The 16,796-nt window shown below is 44.1% G+C and overlaps 1 protein-coding gene and 1 long non-coding RNA gene across 3 annotated transcripts; one reads left to right on the top strand and one right to left on the bottom strand.

The window, feature by feature from the left end:
• Positions 1 to 27: 27 nt before the first annotated feature.
• Positions 28 to 1,388, top strand: LOC123615211 (uncharacterized). Of its 2 annotated transcripts, none has more exons than XR_006722775.2 (2): positions 28 to 399; positions 914 to 1,388. It is a non-coding gene; the product is annotated as an uncharacterized LOC123615211 (long non-coding RNA). The 2 variants fall into 2 exon arrangements; XR_006722776.2 differs by having other exon boundaries at positions 98 to 588.
• Positions 1,389 to 7,205: 5,817 nt separating this feature from the next.
• LOC123615210 (uncharacterized) lies at positions 7,206 to 15,939 on the bottom strand. Its single transcript, XM_074341902.1, has 4 exons — positions 15,912 to 15,939; positions 13,959 to 14,281; positions 13,551 to 13,835; positions 7,206 to 11,857 (listed from the first exon to the last, which is right to left on the bottom strand). Exons 1-4 carry the CDS (start codon positions 15,937 to 15,939, stop codon positions 11,762 to 11,764), a joined length of 732 nt encoding a protein of 243 aa, XP_074198003.1. The 3' UTR covers positions 7,206 to 11,761.
• Between the last annotated feature and the right edge of the window lie 857 nt (positions 15,940 to 16,796).

Here is a 16,796-nt window from a genome sequence, read left to right as displayed (position 1 = left end):
GGCGGGGCCGGGGGCGGGGCCCGCGGGCCCGAAACGCCACGCCCCGCAGGCCGCTGGCTGAGCCTGGGCCTGCTGATCCGGGGCTCGGAGAGACTTTCGCCGCCTCTGCCCCGTCCTTGGGTCCCGGCGTTGGCCTCCTGCGCTGGGTCAGCTTCCCGGGCGGTGCCTTCCCGGCCTCAGTCCGTGCCCCAGCCCCTGCGTATGCCCACCTCCTCCTGGACGGCAAGCCCGCTGATCCAGGGTGCGGAGAGGTCTGCGGCCCGACCTCTCTGGCTCGCCGCCTGGTGTCGCGTCAGGTGGGGGAACTCAGCCCCATGCGGAGCGGATCAACTCTCTCGGCCCTCGGGCGCACAGAAAATGCTAGAACTTTCAGAAACGAGTTGAGTTGCGAGAAATTGTGTAAGTGCCACAGTCCCTGCTTAAAAACCCTGCAGGCCGCACCTGCCGGGCAAAGCCTAACTCCTTTAACTGGCATCTGAGGCCCTTCTCAAAGCCTTGTTTCCTCTCCTTCCCTCTTATCCTAAACATCTTCTGCTAGAGCCTTGGTTCTCGGACTCCAGGATACATCAGAATCGCCTGGAGGACTTGGTAAAACAGATTGCTGGTCCCCACTCTCAGAGTTTCTGCTTTGATAGATGGGGAGTGGGGGGTGGGGGGCTGAGAATTAGAATTTGCAATAAGTCCCAGATGATGTTGATGTTGCTAGTCTGGGGGCACACTTGGAGAACTAGACCTTTGCGCATGCTGTCTATTCCCTCCGCCCAGCCCTAGCAACTCCTCCCCTACTTCACTCCCCCTCCCCATCAGTGGCCTCCTCCCTCAATGCTTACGCAGCACTGGACAGTCCAGAACTGATCACATATCTAATTGTGATTCCTCTGGCATCGTGCCTTCTTCACCTTTGAATACTTAGCCGGGCAACGGACACCCAGCAATGCTCAATAAATGTGGAAATAAAGAGCAGGTGAAGCCCAACTTCCTGTTGCACCAGCTGACCCCAACATTTTTGGAAAGCCTGGCGTGTTCAAGCACCGCATAGACAAGATCTGAACCCCTGCTGCCCTCCCCCGAACCTAGCAGGACCACTGAGAGACGGAAGGGGAGAAGAGGAAGAGCCGTGCGCAGGACAGCCAGGTGCACGCCCAACCGTGAAGAAGGAACCAATAAAAAGAGCAAAGCCAAGATTTAAGATTTATAATGAAGATTTAAGAACCATACACAAGAGATATGGAAAAAGAAATGGTTGGGGGGGGATTTGAAAGCAATGATAAAAGGGTTTGGAAATTGCTAGGAGATGAGCTTAGGTGAAGGAATTCTAAACTGTGTTGAGTACAGGAGATGCAGTTATTTGATGGCACTTAAATAAAACCTCCTTTAATCATCTCCTGCCCCTTTGGTATTTGTAGTCATTCCATTCTTCAGCATTAGTTAAGTGGGAGAATTGTAAACAATGTTTCAGATGACAGTTTGGCTACTTAAGAGAACCTACATTTCAAGATTTTGGAAAACCTTAGTTGGCCTGCCAGCAATTGATATGTTAATGAAATATCGATCTTGTGTGCTCATTAAATTAGGCCCCCAGGGACTGCCTACCTGCCAATACTCCTCCCTCCCCCGCACCTAACAATGCAAATAGCTTTATTTTCCACTGATTTTAATAATAACATACAGTCATAATATATACTCATATATATACTTAATAATAACATACTCATATAACCTTTAAAATGGAAAAAATAAGGAAAAAAGTAAAAGTTACTTGTAATCCCATTCCTGATATAATCATCATTAATATTTTGGTGATGATCCTTTCCCCATCTCCATGTGTAAGGATGGCCTTACACTACACACATGGCTTTTAAATATAGAAACTTGCTTTTAAGTATTTCTCTCCCATTTCCCTCCAGGTTAACAGCTTGGTATCCTTCCTTCCTACCTTCCTTCCTTCCAGCTCTGTAACAATTCCCACACACACATACAGATGCAGGTTTTTTTGGGTGGGGTGGGGTGAGGGGTGTCACATTTTTAAAAGCTAAATCATTTCACATACACTTTGCATCTTGATTTTCTACCTTAAGGGTAAATACATAATAGAAGTTCCTCCAAGACAGATGGGACATGTCTCACCCATTCTTTTCTAATGGCTGCGTAATACGCCACTCCTTTCTTGAATGGGCATTCATTTGGTTTTCAGTTTTTGCAACTACCACAAGGCTATGATAAACATGGTTCTACACCTATGCACTGATGCATTCATTTCTATGGTAGAGCTTCCCAGGAATCGGATTACTAGGGAATTTTAAATTTTAATAGCTATTTCCAAATTGCTGTTAGAATTCATTTTTCCAATAGCAATGTATGAGAGGATGGTTTTCCCACATCCCTTCCAGCAGCAGGTATGATTGCTGTTTAATTTTTGCTAATCTAACAGCAGATAAGTGAACACCTTGGTTTTTAATTTGTGATTTTCTGCAGAGGAGTGTCTCTTAATTGGTTTCTGGATTTTCTTTTCCCAGAATTGCCTCTTCACAATCTTCATGAGTTTGTCTATTGCTATTGCATTATTTGTCTTTTTCTTCACAATTTTAGGAGTTTTTAAAATTGAAAGTTTCTTTCCACTTATCACTGCACTTTGACATTTTAAGATCTTTTTACACTTTAAAATTTTTTTGTGTGTAATCAGTTTCACGTTCCTCTTGTTTTATGGCTTCTCATTTTCTGTTCTGGTTAAGTAGATCTCCCTGATCCTTGATGAGCTATATAGTCTCATACATTTTCTCCTATAGTATTTATTTTACATTTTACATTTAAGTCTTTAATCCACCTGAATTTGTGTCTGTGTGGTGTGAGGTGGGGGTGTGCAGTCTCTATTTTGCACTTACGCCCTGTCACTCTACCACTATTGATTTAGACTTTACTGTTTTTTAAAACAAATTAAGGGGAGGCTATAGCTCAAGTGGTAGAGCACATGCCTAGCATGCACAAGGTCCTGGGTTTAATCCCCAGTACCTCCTCTAGAAATAAGTAAATAAACCTAATTATCTCCCTCCCTAAAAAAATAACTAAATTAAATAAATAAATAAATAAAACAAATTAGTTATTGAGGTGTAGCAATAACATACCTCGACTGATTTAGACTGACTATATAAGATGCAAGGTTCATTGATCCCCCCGGTCTCCTCTTCCCTCAGTTTCCCCTGTAACTTCCATTGTGCTTTTTTTTTTTTTTTTTGCTTTCATTATAGAAAGTCTTGAAAATACAAAATGGCTCCTCAGAAAAGTAGAGTGGGAAAGCATTTTTTTAGTTTTAAGTGGGATATATCCTTTCTCATGTGACAGCATTATCCTTAGAGCCTTAATTTTAGAAGAAACGTTATGAGACATGGATGGTGAATGTTTTCAAATGTGTTTCAGCAGCCAGAGTTCAGACTTGGCTCGGGATCAGAGGACATGGAGGCCACTGCAGTACAGTCCCCAGGCTGTGCTTCCCAGGCATCTCCCCAGGCCCTATCTTCTTGCCTTTATCTAATTTCTGCTTCTCTGTCCACTTCCTGGCTCTCTGTCTGCTGGCCCTGGTGATACCCCTAGATGCTACCTCTGGGACACCCTTTTCCAGCCCACGCTCAACCCACCTCTGGATCCCTGGGCTTCTGCTTATCAGGTATTAAGTTACAACATCTTTTGAAATGATTGTATGGGCTTTTCTAATGTGAGGTGATGGATTATTTTAAAAATAATTTCCACATATTAAAATATTTTTGCATCTGTTACAGTAAATGTAACTTGGTATTAGATTTTTTTTTTTTTTTTTTTTTTTTTTTTTACAAAATTGCAGTACAGGTTGAATTTGACTTGCTAGTATTTTATTTAGGATTTTTATAACAGAGATTGACCTATGCAGAGGCTGCAAACTGGTGACTCATGGGACTTGTTTATGTGACCAGCAGAGGACTCTGAAGCATTTGATTTTAAATTCCTGAGTAAGGGGCACACACTCTGCAGTTCCTGTAGCTCCCTGCCAGCTTATCCCTGTCATTTCATACACCAGTCAACTTCACCCAGTTATGTTACTTTCTGGCTCTTACAGACACTTGAGTTTATAGTACCTGGTCTATGGTTTTCTTTGCTCTTTTTTTATTTTCTTATTTTTTTTTTTTAGTAGACTTCAGAATCATAATTTACAACACAAATTGAGGAGCATTCTTTCTTTATTCTGTGTATTGAAATAATTTATACAACAATGGGAATTGATGTATAATAACAATAATAGACACTGCTGTCCCTTGAACATTAGAAAAACTTTGCCAACAAAAGCACATAACCCAGGAGTCCTTTAGGGAGCTAATTCTTCAGTAACTCCTATTTTTTTTTTCCTCCTGGTTATTGATGTATTCAGAATTTTGTGCTCTTTTTTGGGTCAATATTGAAATTTATTAATCTTTTTCTGGAGAAGAATTTAAATGCTCCATTACATCTCTCTTATTTTTCTTTCTCTGTTATTTTGTATATATTGTATGTCAACAGTATCAATTATTCCAAAATGAAATGGTCATAGTGCTTTCATTTTTCTATTTAGCCAGCTGAGAGCCCATATGTAGTATTAGCTTTCTCTTTGGTCCTCTGAGTTGTTTAAAAGCCGTGTGGGGGGAGCATGCTGTTTGTTCACAAAAGGGGTGTCAATGAGACTCCCACCTCCAAGCATGGAAGTCGGAAAGCACTTTGAGTGGAACGTTCTGCTCCTGCAAATCATCTTACTGTCACATGGAGTCACTGTAGGAAGCTGCCTAGATGGGCTTTTCCTGGTCTGTTGCACACCCCTGCCTGGCTCACTAAGCCCAGACAAAATGCGCATTACTTGAACTCCCAGGGTTGCAGTCTCTGTGCTCAGCTCTTTCACCCCCAAACTCTACCAACTAGTACATTTCCATTGTGAGAAGTAGAAATTCCATCTCCAAGGGACTTCAACTTTAACAAGAGGAAGGTTGGAAAGTTCATGCTTTGACATACTCTCTATATTCCAAACAATTAACAATGAGAGAAAAGAAATTTAAAGACATTAATAGGACATAAACAGGCTGGAAGACAGGATAAATATATCAGCAGACAAGAAAGAAAAGTAACTGGGAGGCAAAGTGGTAAGGCCAAAGCCAAAGGCTTTGGGGTAATGGGAGCTAAAATGTTGCACAAGGAATAGAGGATAAAATCAGACTCTCTTGGTTGAAGCCAGAGACTAGAGTGAGGCCCTTTCTTGGTTGAAGACAGAGACTAGAGTGAAGCCAGAGACAAGAGTGAGGCTGACAAAAAGGACAACTGACCAGCTCTCAGGAACTATGGCCAAAACTGTAGGCCTAAGGAGGTGGCAGAACAAAGACAGCCTCACAACCAAGAATTAGGTCAAACCATCTTCCAACTCTATGACTGAGTCTGCAATACCCCCAAATCAATGAAGAGCACAAGTTCACAGCTGCCATCAAAAGACCAGCTCTGGACTAGTCTTGTGGATGCAACCACAAAACTAAATCCACCAGACAAGAAAGAAGAAAGAGAAAAACAGAGCGCAAAGCAAAAGCAAAAATTCCCAGCCATAATGAGACTGTAAGCCAAAATTCCAAAGGACATGAGCACATGAAGAGATCAAATGCCAAAAAAGATGACCAACTCAACAAATGAAATATGAACTCACAGATGAAGAAACTGATTTTTTTGGACTAATCTAGCAAAGTCCTGAAAATAAGGATGCTCAAAGAGATAAATGTTTCATGATAAACAAGAATCATGAAACAATGCCGATGAAAATGAAATGAATATATAGGTATGAAATTAAAGCAATTATAAATTTCAGTAAAAAAAATACAGTCATGAAATTTGAAAATGTCTCAAAAGATGGGATGAATTTTAGACTGGATATAGTTGAAGATAAAATCAGTGAATTGGAAGACAGTTCTGAAGAATCTACACAGAATGCAGCAAGGGGAAAGAGATTAAAGATAAAAGAGATTAAAAATAAAAAAGAACAGTTCAAAGAGCAGAGCAAGAGAACAGCTTGAGAGACTCCAAAATATGTCTGATAGGATTTTCAGAAGAAAAGAATAAAGAAAATGTCAGGGAAATAATATTGAAGATATGATAGCTGAGATTATTCCAGAATTGTAGAAAAAAATTAATAATACAATAGGATTTTTATTTTTACCCAATCTGATAATCTGTGTCTCTCGAAGTGTGTTTAAACAGTTCACATTTATTACTATTAACTATTTAGTTGGACTTTCTTTTACTATTATGCTGTATTTTCTGCTCACCATCCTTATTCTTCACTTTTTTTTCCTTCTCCTTTTCTACCTTCTATTGAATTGATAAAATCTTCTATTTCCCATTTCTCTCCCAGTAATATCAGGTTTGGTACAGCTTTTGTCAACTTATTTGATGCCTTCTGCTTTTTTTATACCTTCTTGTGTTTTAATCACCTTTTCACCCCATTGGTGAGGGAAGGATTACCGCCCTAGAATTATGGGGATGGCTGAACACATGACACTCAATTCTGGGAAGTTTATTAGTCACATAAACTCACTGTCCAGGGGAAGAAGTCATAGCATACTGTGCAGGGCCATATGGGGTTGCACTCAGGAGGAGAGTGAACCACCAGGGACTGTAGGAGGCAGGGATTACAGTATCAAAAGAGTGAGATGAACCCTGGTCTTCATGGGAGGATGTTATTGGCTTATTGTAATAATTGTGCAGGCTAGCAGGGAATTGAAACCCACTTCTCTGGAGTAAGCAGGACCTGCTGCTGGTCCCCTTGATGGGGAGGGTTGTTTGGCTGGGGGGCTTTACTGGAGGGAGCAGCGTGGGGAGGGGAAGTTATAGCTAGGCCATTCAAGGCCCTCCCAGTTTCACCACGTGTCAAGGCAGCACTTAATACTGGGCCTTAGCTTTAGGCCTAACACACACTTTGCTGTTAATTTTCTTTTTAGTGCTGTGTAGACTGCTTACTATAATCCTGAATAATTTAGAAAGCAAGAGTTAGAGTTCTTGTACAGGAACCATACCACAATAAAGATGTTCTAAAAAAAAAAAAAGAATTAGAATTCTTTATTAATTCTACTTGGTTTGCCTTAAAGATTTTCAGAGGTTTTTGATATGGCATTCAAAGATCATATAGAAATAGAGTCCATATAGAAGTGTACTCTTTGCTCCCTGTTGTGAAAAATAAGTTGTCCCCAATTCATTCCCACTTTTTCTTCATTTTATCTGAGATCATAAACTTCATTATTTTTATTTATAATAGCTAACATCTTTGAAGGAAAAATACTTTTTTGACTCTTCAACGTGAAACTTAAAAAAACAATTATTTAGAGTAATGCACATATAGTAACTTTAAGTTGTGTAACTAAAGTTGCCCTTTGCCAAGAGGATAATTTTAAAAACTGGATTAAATTTTTCAAAGTAAGGCATATTTACTGCAACAAGTCAGTTCAAAAGTGTTTCAGAACAGGCAATGATCTCCCTTTCTTTCCCCACTACTCCGATGCTTTAGCATTAACCAGCCTTGCCGATTTGCTTTGTTCCTTCCACATTTTTCTCTCTACTCACATAAATACATGCAGATGCAAACCCTTTGATAGGCTCCCCCTCTATGTTTTACAGAAATGGGATCACACAGAAATTATTCAATTGCTTGCGTTTTAAAATAACCATTTTATCATAGACACTCCTCTAGGTTTGTTTTATCATGGACAGTCTTACAGGTTAATACATATATAGCTTATTCTTTAGAAATAGCTACATGATGGTTATTACTTTCATATAGATGCACCACAATTTATTAAACCATGAACTTGTTATTGGGCAGGTAGGTCATCGCTAGTTATTTTGCCACCATACATATTGCTGCAAGAAGAACTGTAGTTCATATATCTTTATATACTGGTGTCTTTGTTTGTATGTGATAGGTTTCCAAGATTGAGATGAGTATGTACATACTAATTTTTTAAAGATATTGCCAAACAATGAAATTATTCTGTATGATACTATAGTGGTGGCTACATGTCATTATGCATTTGTCAAAGCCCATAGAACGTACAACATCAAGAGTGAACCCTAATGTAAACTATGGACTTTGGTTGATAATAATGTGCCCATGTTGGTTCATCGATTGTACCAAATACGCCACACTGATGAGGGATGTTGAGGGTAGGGGAGTATATATGTGTAGGTGGGAAAGGCTATGTGTGAACACTCTGTATTTCCTGCTCAATTCTGTTGTGAACCTGAAACTGCTCTAAAAGAATAAAGTCTATTAAATATATATATATATAAGCAAATAAAGATATTGCCAAAGATTGCAAAAAAAGATGCTAGCAATTCATATTTTGGGGGGGAAATGTATGAAAGTCTTCCTTTCCCTAAACCTCTAAGCAGGTGATTCAAGCTGGATTCTTTTTTCTTATTCATGAGTTTTTGCATCTGATTTTTTTTCTAGTGTCCTAGAATATATTTTCAAGAAGAGTATGTGATTTATTCAAGAAGAGTATTCGAGGGGATTATGTTTTTTTAAAAACTTCCACATCCGAAAAGGCCTTTTTGTTGCCTTCATCATGAATGACAACATGGCTTTTCCTTTAGGTTTTTCTGGATCAGTATATTTCAAACTACAGGGCACAACCCCTCAATTTGAAACACTAAGAGTGCATTTTAAGAAACATAAAATGATATAGACAAGAATAGAAAATATTAAAGTGCATTGAATGTAGTAAAGATAGTTATTGCATCATGAATGTCTGAAGTTCTAAGTAAGAAGATTTAAATTTTGATATCCTTTATCCTGCTACAAATACTATATATAATATTTATATATGTTAACAAAGTAAAGTGTAGTTCTAACAAATTGAGGTTAAAAAATGGCCATTTACTTCCCTGGATGTTGTGAGAAGTCTGAGACCATTTTAATTTAGGCTCTTTGTTTTTATTTCCTAGTCTGTAAGATCCTTATTTATCACTCCTCTCCCTAATGTAAACTTATTTTTAAAATTATTTTTAATGCACATTTTAAAAAACAAACAATAGAACTGAGGATATAAAGAAAATAAAATCTCTCTCCCTCTTCAGTTTCCTGTTCCAAGGGTGTGTGTGTGTGTGTGTGTGTGTGTGTGTGTGTGTGTGTGTTCCAGAAATTTTCTTAACTTTTTTTCTTTGAGAATTCTACCATAGTTGTGTCTAAATGTGGTAATCTTTTTATTAACTTTGCTCAGGACTCAGAACATACTCTCATTTCCAACTGAGTTCTTTCTGTGTCCCAGAAAAGTTTCCTCCTCTCATGTCTTTGATTACTGTTTTTGCTTCATCTATTCTTTTCTCTCCGGAATTCCTCTTATTCCCAGGTTACATCCCCTGTGTCTGCCTGCCTGCCTCTTTCCTTTTCATCTCTTTACCATTTTACCCTTGACCATGTTAATTTTATTTTCTGCAGTGTCTTGCCTGCTATTTACAGCCTTCATCATGGGTTTGAACCCAGCTATTGTGGTTTCTGTCTCCCTGCTACACTTCCTGCTCTCAGATTTCTGCCTCTTTATCATGATCTTTTCTAGTTTCTAGATCTTTTCCAAAGCACCTTGGAATCTTACTGAGAATTCGAATCAGATATTCTGATGTTTTTTAAAAATGTGTGTTGCAGTAAACCTTTTTTGTTTTCCCCCAGGAGGCAGCTTCCTCGAACCTTTGGGGGATGTTTATTTTGAGCTGCAGAATCTTCCCAGATTCTATGAGTTTTCTTTGCCTCATCCTCACAGAGGAAAGTCAGTCTACCCAGTGTGACTGTCAGGGTGGAACCTTGATTTCCCTGGTTTTATTTTTCCACGTGGGGTTGAGATTAAAGTTGCGGGTGGTGGGCCGTGCCTGCCACCCACTCTCAGAGGAATCTGATTGGCAAATCAGGTCCTCAGCGTGTTTTCTGGCTACTCTTTGCCTGGTAATAATTGGCTTGGCCCTGTAGGGGGCAGTGTATCAGGGGCTGACGGCAAGTTTTATTACTTTTAAGTTTTCAGGAAGACATAACCACTGCAAATAAGTTAATCAAAGGCTTTAGGGAATTCCAGGCAGGGTGCCTGCCTGCTTTTCTGCTTCATGGAGCCACCAGCTGCTCCTCAGGGCTCCTCTGTGACTGGGCCCAGGTGTGACCAGCCAAGCTCCCAGAGTGCACTGGGGGTGGTGTGAGAGCTGCAGGTATGCACCCTCACCCCATCATCCCTGGGCCACCCTGGCCTCCAGCCCTACCTGATGTATGAAGGGGACTCCCTGGGTAGCTAGCATCCCCACTTTGTCCTGAACACGTGGCCCCTGCCCGATGGGGTACCAGGCTGCCTTCTTTCGAAGATGCCTTGTTTGGTCCCATAAGGTGCAGTCTGGCAGAGGGTCCTCGAGTTTCCCTGGTGTGGATGGTCAATATCGTCCCCTTTTCTGATGGCCATTTCCGGGGTGTTTTGTTCCCAGGAGGGAGGGAAGACAAGAATAATATCCAGAGAGTGCTGTGTATGCCTCCCTCCTGCGGGAATTCCCAGCTGGGTTTTGCTCACTTATTCACAATTTTTGTGTCCACTTGAATACTTGAAAACAGGGAAACTCATTTTTTTTCCTACTCTTGGGCTACATTCCAGGCTTTTGGGATCTCTTTTATCCCAGTTACCATGATATAATTTTCCAGTGATTAAAGGCACTGAAGGCAGAGACTTCTGCATAATAGTGTCGGATGGAAGAGACACGGGTCTGGGTAACTGGTGAACACTACTTGGGCCCTCCCCTCTGTGGGCAGAGGTGGGCACATGATCACCTGGGCCCTCCCCCTCCCCCGCCCGCCTCCTTCACATCCCTCAGCCTCCCCCTCCTTACTCCTCATTTGCTGGCAAGTGCTCCGTTCTTGGCCTACTCAGACTTTAAAGGCTTCCTCTCCCCCTTTCTGATTGTGAAAACACATAAAGAGTCACCTTCTGTGCTTTTAACATTTAAAAAACTATCACAGAGGGGCTAGCACAGCTAAAGCCATTCCCAGGTAATCAAGCCCACCCCCCCCCCCAGGTGTTTGCACCAGAGATGATGCAGAAGAAGAGCCAACAAGAAGGCCCAGGGCAGGGCTGTAAGCGGGTGTGTGGAGGCCAGGAGGCCTTGGGAAACCTTGATGACCAGACCTGAACACACTGCCTTTTAAAAAGTAGAAGCAGTTTTGTGGTGGACACTTGAATTCACCTTTGTGCCAAGGCTGATTGTTATTTCAGTCAAAACACCAGGAGAAGACGTGAGTTCTGTGACGACCAGCAAGCTCCCACTTGTCCTTTCTGGGGAGGACCCTGGAGTCACTGACCAGTCCATGCCCAGAGGTGAAGTAGGTGGTCTACTTCCAAATATTACTGAGGTGCACATTTGGGTAGAACTGGACCTCGGTCTACAGACTCACAGCTTCTCAGAATGGATTTTTGATGGTCTGTGTCTTGTATGTATGTGTGTGTGGTTCACATGCCCACAAATCAGAGCACCACGCCCTTGCTGTCATGGGGCTGACAGTCTACTGAAGAGAGCTACATGATACACAAGCAGATAAATGAACAGGAGCGATTTAGACAGTGATAGGTGTTACAAGGATCATAAAACTGGCTGAGGTGACAGTGAGGGGCTGGGTGGCTCTTGTACAGGGTATGTTTGGGGAAGGCCTCCTGGAGCAACGTTAGGAAAGGCAGTACAGGTCAGAAGGAGTCAGCCAGGAAGTCAGTTATCCTCAAAGATCCTGAGGGTGAGTGTCCCAGGACGAGCAGAAGTCCTGCAGCAGGAGTGAGCTGACTGCATTCTTGGCACAGAGTGAAGGCTCCAAGGGCTGCAAGTTGATGAGCAAGGAGGGGAGACGAGGTAGGAGTGGTGGCCAAGGCCAGGCCATGTGCCCGAGGGCAGCTGCCCTGTCTGTGGCAACCAGTGGGAGTGGTCAAAGAGACGTCAGAGGCCCTGGATGATGGGTCCAGGGTCAGTGAGAGGCAGTAGAAAGTGTTTCTCTATCTTCTCCTTTTCTTCTCTCCCCTCAAACTTCCAGTAAAACCTTTAGCAGTTGGAACCTAGTCTCCTACTAGTGCGTAGAAGTCCTGGAAGGGTCTGGGCCAGTGTCGGGGATGAGGAGGGTTAGCTTGAGGGAGGCTGGGGACAGGCTGTGACAGAGGGGCAGTGGGTGAATAGAGCAGAGCAGCAGGAGGGGCAGAAGGCTAGGTGAGGCGGCAAGGGGCACAGGACGGCAGAAGGAAACATGGCAATAGCCCCCGTGGATCCTCGGAGTGCTTGGGAAGGTTGGACTTCCTAGGGTTGAATGGGATGGAACTGGAGCCCCTGTGACTTGTGTGCATTTTGTGGGCCCAGGCTGCTGAGGCCAGGGTGTGCTGATAACACAGCTCTGATTGCAGCATCCTCATATAGCTGGGGGACCTGGCTGATTCTAGCTGAGCTGTGAAATTGGTGGACTAGGGACCCTGTGGGCTGCTTCTGTCTGAAATGATACACATGGGGGCATGGGCTTTTGTGCTGAAGGAGGGGGCAGGAGGATTTCTTGGACTCACTTTTTTTCATTCATGCTATAAAGTTTCTTGAGCATCTATTATGTGCTACGTACTGATCTGGACAATAGATACAATGGTGAATAAAATGGGCAAAACATACCTTCTCTCATGGAGCATGTGCCACTGTGCATGAGCACACATGCACACACACACACGCATAGTAGAAAATCCAGGAGAGAGAGGAGGAGAAGGGAAGGAATGAAGTGGCCATGTGTCCCGGCCCAGCTGGAGGAACTGGTGTGGAACCTTGGTAGAGACAGGTATAGGGATGGCAACTCAAGGAGGGGAGGAGAGGAGTGGCTGGCAGCAGTGAGGATGACAGAGATGACTTCCAATCCCAGCTCTGCCTTCTGATCACATAAGATAATGTGTGTAAAGTGACAGGTGATGCTGGGGAAGACTGCTGTGGGCTGGGCACCACCCCCACAGCTCACCTGCCACCCCCAAGCCAGAGGGAGCCAGGGCATTCTGGGAAAATGGCAGGTGAGGTTTGGAAGTAGGACCGAAGCCCAGTGAGAGAACCTCAGGACAGTCCTTTCTGCCGTTGCTGAGGGACTCTGCCTTTCAGAATCCCCAGGGGTGATTTCTGGCCACAAACTCCTTTCTGCACACACCTGCTGGGCTGCTTCCCACCTCGGCACCTTGGCATCTGCATTGCCCTCTGCGTGGCAGGCCTGTGACCCCAACCTCCCCAGACCCTTTTGGGATATCACATCCTCTCTGCACCAATGCCCAGCACTTTGGATCCTCCCCACTGTAGCCCTCTGCGCCCAGTGGCAGGTGACCTGTTAGTGCCTAAAGGCTCTGACGGCTGGGATGACACGGTATTCTGGTCCGCCTCCCAAGCACTTAGTAGGGGCTCCATAAATGTGTATGGAATGAATATTTGCGTTAAGGGAACTTAGGAATTCTGGGAAGCAGGGCCTGTGGGTGAGAGGGGTGCCCACAGGAGTCTGGGTGAGGGCATACCTGCTCTGGCTGGGTAGAAGTCCTTGAAGTCCGCCTGCTCGTGGGCCCCCTCGCAGCCAGCCAGACACCGGGCAAAGATGGCCAGGTACTCGGCCAGGGCCCGCTCCCTGTCCTCCGTGCTGCTCCGGAAACCCCGCTGTTGTAGAGCTTCGCAGCCCGGAGGAAGACGGCCTCCTCGGGCTGGGCCTCCAAGTTCGGGAGGAGCCCGTCGGTGGTGATCGCATGCTTCGGGTTCTTCTGGAGGAAGGTGTAGGCGGCGGCCACCGCCTTCTCCAGCCGGTTAGCCTGCGGGGTGGGGACAGAGCTGGTCAGCGAGGCCAGAGCCCGCAGCCCCGAGCGCTCGGGAGGACTCGGAAGTCAGGGTGCTGGGTGAGAGCCGCGCTCCTGCCGACCGGACGGGGTGCTCACCTTGAACTGTGCGTAGTGCAGGTACTGGTAGGGCAGGTGGCTCTGGAAGTCACGCAGCAGCTGGCGTGGCGGGTAGGGCACCTGGAAGGCGGGAGGAGAACGCTTACAGCGCCCAGGCAGGCAGCGCGCTCCAGGACATGGCTGAAGAGCCGCAGCTCCCGGGCCGGCCCACCCGCCGCCGCCGCCGCCGCCGCCGCCGCCCGGGGGCGCGGTGGCTGAGGGCTCGGAGCCGCTGCAATTGGCGGGGAAGGCCTGTCCCGCAGAAGCCGGTGCCTTCGAAGCGCCACCTCGAGGTAATGCACGCTCTTGCGGCAGCTCTCGCCCTCATCCTGCTCCAGCGCGTGCCCGTGGGCCACGGCCAGGGGCATCAGGTCCTCGGGCGGGAAGCCCTGGAAGCTGTACTCCTACTGCGCCCCGCCGCTGCCCAGCAGCAGCCACAGCAGCCACCACGCCGCCGGAGCCAGGCCCCCTCCGCTGCCCACTCCGCGCCCGCCGGCTCTCCCCGCCGAGCTGGCGTCCCCGCTGGGCGGGCCGACTCAGGGCCCGGCCCGCCCTTTGGGTCTTAGCGCCGGGCACTGGGGTTAGCAAGATGGGGTGGTGACTTGGGTCAGGATCCCCGAGGGGCTGAGAGCTGCGTCTCCTTTCCTTTCAGAAAGCTCAGCGGTGTCCTGAGTCCCTGACCTGCTGCCCTTGGGGATGTTCCCCTTGGCAGATGGTGAGTGGGTGCGGAAAGTCTTGCCACTCACTTTTCCCTGAAAAACATAATTGTTTTGTTTGTTTTTTCTGTTTGTTATATTTGCATGAATCCAGTAAATGTTGCCTACTTCTGAGACTCAATACCAAAAGGGCACCAGTAAAGGCTGGGAACTGGGGAGTTTATGCCTTGTCCAGAGGGACAAGATGCTACTCAGCCACAGAATGATGCTGGCCTTGTAAAATGAGTTTGGAAGTGTTCTCTCTCTTTTTTTGTGGGGGGTGGGGGGAGAAGGGAAGAGTTTAAAAATGATTGATATTAATTCTTTAAATATTTGGTAGAATTCACTAATGAAGCCATCTGGCCCTGGTTTTTGTTGTTGGTGGTGATAGTGGTAATTTTTTTTATTATTGATTCAATCTCCTTGTTTGTCATTGCTGTGTTCATACTTCCTGTTTTTTCTTAATTCAGTCGTGGTAAAAGTTGTATCTTTCAAGGAATTTGTCCATTTCTTCCAGGGTGTCCAATTGTTTGTGTATAATTTTTTATAATAGTTCTTTATGAACTTGTTTTTCTATGTCTGTGACATCGATAGTCTCCTCTGCTGTTTCTGATTTATTTATTTACACCTTTTCTCTCTTTCCTTAGTCTTTCCAAGTGTTGGTTAATTAATGTTTATCTTTTTAAAAAATGAATTCTGAGTTTCAATTTTTTCAATTTGTTTTCTATTCTCTATTTCACTTCTTTCTACTATATCTTAATTATTTCCTTCCTTCTGCTCATCGTGGACTTCATTGGTTCTTTTTCTAGTTCCTTGAGGTACATAATAAAGTTTTTTTAGGTCTTTCTTTCTTAATGTAGGTGGTTATCACTACGAAGTTCTTAGAACTGCTTTTGCTGTATTTCCTAAGTTTTGGTATGTTATGTTTTCATTTTACTTGTGATATTTTCCACTTTCCTTTGGATTTCTTCTTTGTCCCCATGGTTATTCAAGAATGTTAATTACCATGGATTTGTGGATAGTGTTCATTTTGTTACTGATTTCTAGTTTCATTTCATTGTACTTGGAAAAGATACTTGCAATGATTTCAGTTTCTTTACATTTGTTAAGGCCCAATGACCTCGTGTGTACTCTGTCTTGGAGAATGCTCACTGCGCTGCAGAGGGGGGTGTGTTTGCTGCTGTTGGAGGGAATGTTCTGTGTGTGTCTGTTAGGCCCATCTGGTCTGTGGTGTTTTTCAAACCTGCTGTTTCCTTACTGACTTCCTGCCTGGGTGATCTATCCATTGTTGAAAGTGGGGTATTGAAGTTTCCTCCTATTATTATCTTGCTGTCTGTTTTTACCTTCAGATCTGTCAATATTATTTTATATACTTAGGTGCTCTGATCTTGGGTGCACATATATTTATAATTATATATATATATGTTATTATGTATAAGAATAATAAATGTGAAATAATCTCATCATACTTCAACAAAGTGCTCAGCTTCCGGGGCTTTGGGGGACACTCAGAGAGAAGATTGCAAATCTCCTCACCCCTAGCTCCAGAGCCATGGCTTAGAGATTTTGCCTCGGTATAGAAGCAGCCCCTCCCCAGCCCCCAAAAATAGCTCTTAATCTCTTCTCCCAGGAACCAACTGTACTTGCAACATAACATGGCAGATCAAGCCAAAAGATGCTCTCAGGTACAATTGAGTTTGTTGAAAAAGGCAATTGAGAGGATATTCATGGATGTAAGACTGATACAGTTTAGACTGTAGGCCAGCTCATGTGCATTAGAAAACTGAGGAATAAGAGTGGGAAGGAGTTCTGCTGGGGACAGAACAAATATTAAACATTGACCTAAAACATTACTCCTTCAAAGGAGTCAAAATTTGATTGGATTAGTTTGTAGGACAATTTCTGCCCCATAGAATTGTTGAAAGTCATAGAGCAACCAGCTGCCAATTAGTGGAGTTGAACAGCTGAGTATTTTGAGGAAAGAGACGAAGAGCCCTAGCAATATTACTATCAGTTCACAGTGACTGTAGGCACACCCAAGATTAGGCTGCCCTAGGAGCAGCACCAGAGGCTTAACACTGTGGAGGTAAAACTGATTGCCATAAAATAATCCAGCCAACACTAAACAAATAAGTAAGTAAAT

The sequence above is a fragment of the Camelus bactrianus genome, chromosome 16, assembly GCF_048773025.1.
Source record: "Camelus bactrianus isolate YW-2024 breed Bactrian camel chromosome 16, ASM4877302v1, whole genome shotgun sequence".
Lineage (NCBI taxonomy): Eukaryota > Metazoa > Chordata > Mammalia > Artiodactyla > Camelidae > Camelus > Camelus bactrianus.
This window is presented reverse-complemented; position numbering and strand designations above follow the sequence as displayed.